Source organism: Mastigoproctus giganteus, chromosome 10 (genome assembly GCF_048544385.1).
Source record: "Mastigoproctus giganteus isolate SK-2022 chromosome 10, ASM4854438v1, whole genome shotgun sequence".
NCBI classification, from domain to species: Eukaryota; Metazoa; Arthropoda; class Arachnida; order Uropygi; family Thelyphonidae; genus Mastigoproctus; species Mastigoproctus giganteus.
The window spans coordinates 192,869,878-192,880,021 of NC_143584.1; the positions used below are offsets into that span (position 1 = coordinate 192,869,878).

The 10,144-nt window shown below is 39.9% G+C and overlaps 1 protein-coding gene across 1 annotated transcript in view; it reads left to right on the plus strand.

Annotated features, from left to right (window-relative positions):
• The window catches only part of LOC150079677 (proton channel OtopLc-like), an 82,719-nt gene extending 73,157 nt beyond the window's left edge, over window positions 1-9,562 (plus strand). Inside the window, exons 6-7 of the mRNA XM_090383646.1 lie at window positions 196-412; window positions 7,289-9,562. Coding sequence (XP_090239772.1) covers window positions 196-412; window positions 7,289-8,262 — 1,191 coding nt within the window. The 3' untranslated portion in view covers window positions 8,263-9,562. The remainder of the gene's footprint in view (window positions 1-195; window positions 413-7,288) is intronic.
• Window positions 9,563-10,144: the final 582 nt, after the last annotated feature.

Consider the following 10,144-nt stretch of genomic DNA (forward strand, 5'->3'; position numbering starts at 1 on the left):
CACTACTCAGTGACTGCTAAAGTTAGTGAATATCTTAAAGACTTTTCTCCGGTACAAGGCATCATTCAGGCATGAATTCAATGCATAACCATCCTTTTAGATACTTCAGACTGCATTAACTATTATTAAGTAAAAATACTTAAAAACTAGAATATTTCTAATTCTAATTAGCACTTTTTTATTTTTATTTTTTAGAAAGCTGTACACAATTTAGGCTGGTTTCGACATGTGGCATTAATGCATCTTGTGGCTGCTAATTTAGCGGTATGGTTGAGGCTTGTTGTATGGGAAACATCAAAAGAATGGTTAGATACAACTCATGTGTTCTACAATAACAGCAAGCCCTGGCCACCTACTGGCTACAACCTTACTATCCACACGGTTGATACTGATGGACAGCATGGCGTCCAATGTAAGTATTTGCTCTGAACGTTTACTGAGAATACCAATTTAAATTTTTATTAAGAAAACTTAAAATTAACTTAAAATCAAATCAATTTTATATTTTGCCCATAACAATTCAATCGAACAAAGAATTATATAAAATGTGTCATATAAAATTTGTCTAAAATTTTTTTATAAAAGATATATAGAGAAACAAGGGCAATATAAATTTTCAAAAATCTGCTTTTATATGGCCTGTACATCAGCATTTCAAGAAAGACCTAAACAGTACTGCGCAGCTCGGAGAAAAGTAACTATGATGCTCTCTCCCTTTCTCGTTCCAAACTAGTTTCCTTATAAATTTATGTCAATTTTTCAGAAAGCTGCCATTTTACCACCTTATTGAATGCCCAGAAAGGTTACCTGTTTACTACAATAATTATATATTTTTATATTGAAACTGGTATTATATATTTTTATATTGAAACTGGTATTATATATTTTTATATTGAAACTGGTATTATATATTTTTATATTGAAACTGGTATTATATATTTTTATATTGAAACGCTAGGTATTACGTCCTGCAGTACCTGCATAGTAGCAGAGAGTTTTGTGGCAGGTGCCACTGGTGGGTTCCCACATCTCCGCCATGGTACTTTGTGAAGAAATACAGAATTTCTGTAAAAGCTGAAAAAGTGTAATGTCTGGTTTGTGTTAGAGTAACGTTATGTTCCGTTGTTATGTCCCGTTGTTATGTCACTGGCTTCTTGGCCGCAGGACCCCTAATGGGACCCCGCGTTGCCCGCCACCACCACTGGGAGGTGAGCCAGGCTGCCCATAATACTCTGGCTGGCCTCTGCCAGGATTCACTTAAAAAAAAAAAAAAAAAAAAGAAGAAAAGAAGAAGAAGAAGAAGAAAAAGAGGGGGAAGTTAAAGTGGGAAGAAAGAAGAAGGACGTGGAAAGAAGGCGTCCTCCAGATGACGGAAGTAGGGAGAGAATGAAGGTTGGAGCCCCTAACCTGGAGAGCCCACCCACCCACCCAGGGCCAGGGAAAGAAAAAAAGATTTCAGGGTAACAATTACCCTGCAAAGAAGTGCCATATGGCGTTTACACCGGAAGGTGTTTGTACACCTCACCCACCTTCCAGTATACAGGTGCAAAGTCATCCCACACTTGAAGGTGTCAGCAGGGTTTGAAGTTAATCCTACCCCGGATGGGGCTTGCAGTACGTTTAGGTGGATTCCCTTTGTACTACTGTCGAACTGTTGCCTAGGAGATTGTTGTCTGATTTGTACGTCTGAATTGGAAGGTTGATTGAGCAAATTCGGTAAGGGCATGATAGTAGAGCTCATATTGCAGAAATAAATGTTCCTGATGGTGTAGGTTTCAGTGTGTTTTTGTGATCAGTCTTGTCCTGTAATCCTCATAGTAAGGACAGAAGTATATTACATGCTTTCAGCTTTCAGGTTGTCTGCATGTGCAAAGTGGGTTTTATTCGATGCCCAGATCTGTTAATTTTTTCCTGAAAGGTCCGTGTCCAGTAAGTAAGAAAGTTACTTGGAGGCCCGGTGAAAACCAGGGAGGAAACTTTGGGTATGTTTGGGCGACAGAAGGTAGGAAAAGTTTGGTAATAGCTCCTTTGCTTGTGTTATCCCATGAGTCTTGCCAAATTTCAACGAGCTTGTTTGCAATACGTTTTCTCCCTCTTTTGGGATCGTTGGCCAGATCAAGGCCAGGTCAAGGATCTCAGAGGGAATACTTCTCTTTAGTCTTTGAAATAGGCCTCTCTTGATCACCTCAAGATACAGGGGTACATATCCTGAGAGGACTTGAAGGGCCGGCGTACTAACAGTGCGACAGGCTCTAGTAACTGTGAGGAGCATAACTGTGAATTGAATCCAACTTAGCTTTATTTCGCTGGATGTTGGCTCTGGTATACCACACTGCCGCACCGTCGCAGACAACTGGCAAGAAGATGGTTTCAGAAATTAGTGCAAGTGCCCGTCGTCTGCCCTACTAATTCTGGCAATCAGTGCCGTGTATTTCCTAATTTCGGTTGCGACATAAACGAGATGCGGGTACAATGTCAACTTCATATCGAGAATGATGCGTAAATACTTTATTTTAGGGAACAATTTTATGGGTGCACCATTAATTTTTATGGCTGGTGGTCTGGTTAGTTGAAGCAAAATAGACTTGGTTTTCTCATCAGAAATAGTGAGCCGGTGTGTGGAGGCCCAGCTCTGGAGCTTTCTGAGGGCCAGATTGGCATTGACTTCCAACTGAGCTCGAGAACAAGCATAGAAAACCAAGACTAGGTCGCCTGCAAAGGCCAAAGACACAGCCACTCAAGGCCCATCTCCAGGAACTCGTCCAAGACAATGGACCAGAAAAATTGTCCAAGGACCGAGCCCTGAGGACAACCCCGTGTGACCAGCCTGGAGACTTGCTGGTACTTGGAGGTGAGCATGATCTTCCGCTGGTTGAGGTATGAAGAAATGCATCTGTAAAAGTTGAGAGTTTTGGCATGTCTAAGCTTCCTGAGGATGCTTGGCCACCACAGGCGATCAAATGCACAGGCAAAATCCACTATGATGGCAAGGGAGTATTTCACAGGACTATTTTTCGCCGAAGCGATGAGGTACTGAAGAGCACCCTCCGTACCAGTTCCATGTTTGAATTTGAATTGGCGGGAGGATGCCAGGTTTGATTCTGTGTAGTGTCTTTCCATCCGAGTGTGTAGAAATCTTTCAAGCAGTTTGTAGAGGAGGACAGGAAGCAAGGCAATTGGTCTGTAGCCGTTTGGAATTTCTGGAGGTTTTTCAGGACCTTTGATGATAAGTTTTATATTAGCCTCCTTCCAGATTTTGGGAAAGTATCCAGACTCAAGACAGTTGTTGAAGGTAGCTAGTAGGTGGTGAGGAAATCTTTCAGCACACTTTTTTAAGACATCCACCTCAAAAAGATCATTTCCAGGAGTTTTCTTGTCTTTGGCTTTGTGCAGAGCAGTTTGAAATTCGTCCAATAAAAAGGGCACTTCAGTTTGATCGGTTGCATATTCCTCGTTCCTGGTAATAATATATTGTTGATTATGTAGGTGTACCATTAATATTGTTGACGGTTCCCAAGTTAGGGTGACTGAACCATCTGGTTTCAATGTTGAACACAGGATTTCTCCCCTGAGGAGTTTGTTGTTCACGATATGGTATACCATTCCCCAGGGCTCGCTGTTACCCATCGAGGAAACCAATTCCTGCCAGGACTTTTTCTTGGATTTTCTTATATTATCTGTGTAGGCATTTCGGAGCAATCTGTAGGTTTCTCTGGCAGCGTCAATTTCAGGGAGAGGTAGTGAAGTAAGAGCCCTCTGGAAGGCCTTGCGGGCATGATGTACTGCTTTTCTCTGGCTGTCCAATTCAAGGTTCCACCATGGGACAACAGTGCGAAAAGGTAATGGCAGTAGAGCAAGCTTGATGGATACTTTTAGTTAGTGTTATTGCATTATTCTCAGGAGTGGGTTGGGTCAGGATGAGAAGATCGGTAGATAGCAAGTCTTAAAGAACTTAGTAAAAGCGGTTCCAATCCGCTTTTTTGATACAATACCTGATGCCATCTCGGGGAATAGGGGGAAACATGATCAACAGAGCGACACAAGGAGAAGGTGATCGCTCTGTGGTCAAAGGTCGTCCACGCATCATTAACTTTCCAGTTGGTAAATTTACTTGCGATGGATGGCGAGGCTATGGTCACATCAATGGTGCTCTCCCAGAGGGTACTGTTGAAGGTTGGAAGGTTTCCAGATCGGTATAAGATGCGCAAATTGGATGACATCATGTAGTTTCCCAGTTCTTCACCATTTCTGATGCTTGTGGGTCTGGTGTTGTGCTGTGCCACATTGGAGAGCGACAATTTGAGTCCATTGCGATTAGAAGATAACCCCCTGGGAGAACATCAACAGCTGTCTGTATTAAATTTATAGAGTGCGAAATGGGTTGTCCTTGTTTACTGTAGATAGAAAGAATGTGAAAAGACCCAAAGGCTGAGTTTATATGAGCACATGCACTTGTGTGTGTGCAAAGGGTTGAAATCTGAGTAACTGAGACTTCGGTGTTTCTTACTGCGATTGCTGCCCATGGTGCTTCCGAAGAATTTGGATTATCCTGTAGTGGTTGGGATATTCTATAATTTTTTCTCATGTGAGAGTAAGGTTCCTGTAATAGTATAATGTCTATGTGTTCCTCCTGTGCCTTGAGCTTTACTTAGTCAGCCACTGTCCGTGCTCTTTGCGCGTTTAATTGAATGAATTTTAACTCCCGAGTTTCTCCTAGTGTGGATCTTCTATCCATAGTTTATGCGTAACTGGTGGGGTACGGTTACGGTTGGCCGGGTACAGTTGCCTTGAGAGAAATCAGGAGATACCAGAAGTCTACTGAGTTGTTAATCCGAAAGCTGTCTTTCCAGCGACTCGTTCGTGAAATCGCGCAAAATTTCAAGAGTGACCTCCGTTTCCAAAGTTCAGCGGTGATGGCTCTGCAGGAAGCTAGTGAAGTATATCTCGTTGGCTTATTTGAAGATACCAACTTGTGCGCAATCCATGCCAAGCGAGTTACCATAATGCCAAAAGGCATCCAGCTTGCTCGGTGTATCCGAGGAGAGAGAGCATAAAGTGTTCAAACCTCAACCTCATTTGAAACCTCATGGCCTTGGTTTTAAGATATACAGCGCAGGTTGAGTCCGTGTTGGAATGGTGGTGGGTAGATTTGTTTTTTTGCAGTTGGCACATATGGCTGGTTGTTCTTTGGACATAGACGGTATTCGTGGCCACGTTGGGCACAGTGGCCAAACGTAGGTTCCCGCTGGCTACACGTATAAAAAGTGTGGCCAAATTTCAGATATCGGTAACACTTTAGTACTGCTACATGCCTTCCCCAACTGACAAAGATCCGCTCCTGTTGATTTACAGCTTGCCAGGCCAAAGGGGAAAGTTCAACAACCCAGTTAACTGCAGACGAGGATTTGGACCTGGTGTATTTTGGGATGACATGGGCATCCAACTCATCCTCTTTTATGAGATCGCTGAGATTTTTGTGGTATAATTCTTCTTTTAACCCCATTGGGGTGAGAGATTTGTATAAGTCGAATATGACAACAGAAGGCCCTTTCAGTTTAGGAGTGTCCGCTTTCAATCCAATGGAGGTCATCTGTGCACTTTGAAGTACCGAGAGCGCCTCCTCCCTGGTTGAGGTCTCTATGCTATGACAAGACCAGGCATCATAGTTTTTCTCATGGTCTTTATTTTTGGTTTCTTCATTTCATCCTTCAGTTTTGTAGTGAGAACGTTCTTGACCGCCTCACTCGTGTATAGCTTTGCCTCTTCTGTCGGTTTTACTATCACGACATGTGATACTGCCTTCGCTTTATCTGGCTCTTTGGTCTGTTTTGTTTGTTCAGGGATGAAGGTGTCGTTGTCAAGTGTCTGGATCCTCAACGCATCGGCGTAGGAAAGGGGCGTTCTGGCATTTTCTTTTCCCGTTCCTGTGTGATTGTTTTCAATTTGGCATGCAGCCTCTCATTATCAGTATGGAGGTGAAGTATAATACTCTCCATCTTTGCCCAGATTTTGGTAATATCTGTTCTTCTTGCTGCTGAAATTCTATTTTTTCCTTAAGCCATAACCCTCTCAAGCATATTCCTAAGCCTCAAGAATTTGTCGATGGGTGATCCTATTAAAACGTCCTCGTCGTCCAGTGCATCATTGGGGTCAGAATCCATACAGTTTCAGGTTGTTCAGCTATAGCAGGGAATTGCGGGGACTCAGTCCCGGACCTTAAGACCTTTCTGCGCGTTTTCCTCTTATTTCTCCGAATTTTATGTTCACAACCAGTAGTTTCAATATGATATGATATGATGCATGTACACCACTAGTGCGATTCGGGGTGATTCTGTCCATACATTCTACCTCCGAGTCTGACATTTTAGTAATTGTTTTATTCTCGCTGTCCCCCATACCTTCAGGCAGAGATTACAGAGGGGAGCGTAGTCGTTATTTTGATGGTGCAACCACAACACGGAACGGCCCTGACGCAACGACCTGCAACCGAAAGCACAGCTTGAGAAAAGTCCAACTGCTAAGGAAAATGATTCCAATGCTTAGTAACTGTAGAAGATGCTGCAGTGATGGCAATCAATCTGGGGTTCTCTTGTTGGTTATGCAAACAATGCAAACCCACTGGCTGTACGGACAGCAGATATGTTCGCGCTGTCCTATATTTCAACCTAAATGCCGTTTCAACTATGTAACTTGAAAAGCAATTTGGACATGTAACTTGGTATGTCATATCTCAGTTCTTATTGGATTCCCCACTAGACCGTCAAGCCCTGCAACTGAGTGAAAAACCTGAGGACAATAATTCCAGAAATGGCTGTCTTGGTGTTCGAATCCCGGCGATGACATTAGAATTATTACAGGCTTTTTTGCACAATGAATGAGTTAGTCGGTCTCAGGCGAGGTAGCGTGGTTTTTTTCTCATAAAATTCAAGTTTTTTGTCCAGCAAACAGGCAAAACGACCACAGAACACGCAATTTAGAGACATGATATGTAGGGCGCAATATGTCTTAAGTCGCTGTCGCGTCTAAAGCCCTATAAAATCAGATACATATACAGTATACACTTCTGCTTTTAATGCTATTATTGGGTTGATAGAAATCAGGATTCGTTCATTAACCTAAACTTAATTTCTACTGTATGTTTGAGGATGGTGACAACATATTAAATAATGTTCAATGAACATTTAATATAAATCAGAGATAAACAGTATAAAGAGAAGAAGCATATTTTGTTTATTACAGTGCTTTTTTTAGTGAATTGTGATATTTAACGTATTTTTTCTTGTTATAGGGTCACCGAATTGTTTGTGGGTAGAACAAGAAGAAGAGAAAATGGAAAGCCTCCTTATTCTTCGCCAATGTTTCCAGAACACAACAATAGGTACCATATGGGATAAATCACTGCCTTTTATTCTTCCTTTCATTGTTCAGTACAGTCTGATAGGGGCAACTGTAAATTATGTCCTTTGGGACTGTATGACCCATCGTTGCCAAAAGATTTCAAGGAAATCTGGATCGTGGTCACCTCACAGAAGAGCAGAAAATGCCCTTTCCAAGAAACCTCGAGAAGGAAGAAAGGTGGATTGCAAGGGATCAAGTAAAGGTTTATTCGTTGGGCTTCTAGTACTGGCTGTGGGCATTGTTGTTCTAATTCTGTTTTTTCTGCTAATAAACAACAAGAATCTAAAAATGGAGACCTTGCTGATTATGGTTACTGTTCATGGTGGAATACTAGCCATATCTATACTTGGAATACTACTGGGGTTATGTAAAATACAAAAAATGTGCCCTTATCCAAACAGACAGCAAAATCTGCATACAGTACTACAAAATATAGGAGTGGCTGCAGTGTTTGTTTATGGTACGTGTTCCCTAGTTGTTGGAGCAAACGATTTATTCAACACCAGATATTTAGTAGTATTTATTGACGGAGCTCTGGTAATAATGCAGTCTATTGTACAATCTATATTTTTCCATCAGGTGGCCCAAAAGTGCTGTACCTACTGCTGCGACCATCAGAGTTCCAGGCCTGGCCGTCAAGTGGTCACTTTCTTAGCTTTTAGTAACCTTGTTTTGTGGATTACGGAGTCTTTCACTGATCAGAATCACGTGTCAAGTCAGCTTCAACTTCATTTCTTTGGAGTAATTCCATGGGGATTAATATCTAGGATTGTATTACCATTGGTGGTGTTCTACAGATTCCACTCCTCTGTGTTCTTAATGGAAATATGGAAAACGTCTTATAATATGGACAGCACTGGGTAACTCCACTACTCACACTGCATTTAAATTATAAATGAATGGCCTGTCCAAGTTGCTTTTAATTTACTGACTTCTTTAGCCTTTAATAACAACTTTTTTGAAAGGCTACACTATATGACAGAATTAAAATTAAGTACATTCTAAGTTACTAAACATCAAGGACCTTCCACCTCGCGAAATAAGATACTAAAACTCAAAAAAAAATACTTGCTGTTGTGTCCATGATACGAAAACCATATTATCTTGGGGTAAAAAAATGGTATGAGAAAATGAAGAATAAATTTAGTTGTACTAAAACATAAACTAAAAAGTAAAAGGATGTTTAGTATTAGATGCCTTCATTAGCTTCGCTGCTTCGAAAACCTATTACATGGAGTTTCCAAGTTGCCCAAAATTATTGACTCCTAACAGGATATCTGTTGCGAACAGAGACATTCCGCATAGTATTATTCATCGCTTTCTTAGCATTAAGACGATGTTCGAAATATATGGAATGTGTAAATACGCCATACGAGGGAATTTCCTTGAAGTATCCGATGGGTTGCATTTCAACAATAGCAAACAAGAATTCATTTCGCAAAGATGGAATCTTTCGAGTTTATTATCAACAAAGCAATAACAAAAATCGAAAATGAGTAATACAGATGACACTATAGGGGAAAAAGGGTAGTGATGAAAGAATTTGGAAAGGAATGACAATTGATAAGTTGCAGTGATTTTCTCGTTGTATTATGGAGAAACTATCACCATTCATAACAAAACAGAAGTAACAAGAGGTATCCTTAAAATAGGTCTTATAATGAATTTATGTGAATGAGTACCACTTTAGTATAAATTAAAAAAAAAAAGTTACCAGACACATGGATATTCTATTTTCGAGTACAGAAGTCCTGTATAAGAGAAAACATAATGGTGCGCCTACTTTTATGTACTAAAAGCTGTCTATGCAATTTTATGAAATTTTTTCTCGGAAACTTTTTGGAAACCACTCTTGTACCTCTCATTCATTAAATAGATTTCACTGTTCGTTATAATAGCACGTTTCTGTAAAGCATGTATTCTATATTGCTAATTGACTGTTATGATGTATTGATAAAACTTCCATCTTATGTTACTTCAACTGAATTAGTAAATGAAGCATTTTGTACTTTAACTGAAAGATGAACATTAATTATATTACGCTTAAATATTTGTGTATCTTGTATAAAATTCCATTATATTTATGTAGTATATTACAAATACTGTTTGTTCTATGCACTGATATGTCATAATCAAGTAAACAATAAAACCTATGAGTACTGTACATGTTTCTTTTTATCAATAAGAACTTCCTGGACAGAAGTATTAGCATTGTGTCAACGAAGCAATAATTTGAATAATAACGTAAAATCATTCCTTATTGTGGCAATCAAACACAAGTTACTATTTGCCTATTTTTATGATACCAAATTTGTCTTTTATATCAGAGTTCCTTTGTTTTATGTTGTTCAAACACGTGTCTGTAAGTTTAAACCTACACAGAATAAAAAAAAATAATTAAAAAAAAAAAGAGGAATTTGTTTAACATGTCCGAACTCGGTAACCCTAGTACTGAAAAAAAAAAAGCTTTACAGTCCAACCTTTTGTTCGTCAGCTTTCAGGGCAGGAAACACTGTCAAGGCTACAACTTGATAAAATAATCTCGTTGGCAATGTGCCAAGTATATATAAAAAACAGACGTCTTAGCAGCAGAGCCTCTACCAGATGTTTCTAGCTACCATAGATTTAAAAATAAATAAATATAAACGATACTATACTATAACGGTTGAATAATTAAAAAAAAAGATGCGCCAAAATTTCTAAATTGTCTACTATGGTCAACTTGAAAAATCATCATTGCATTTGA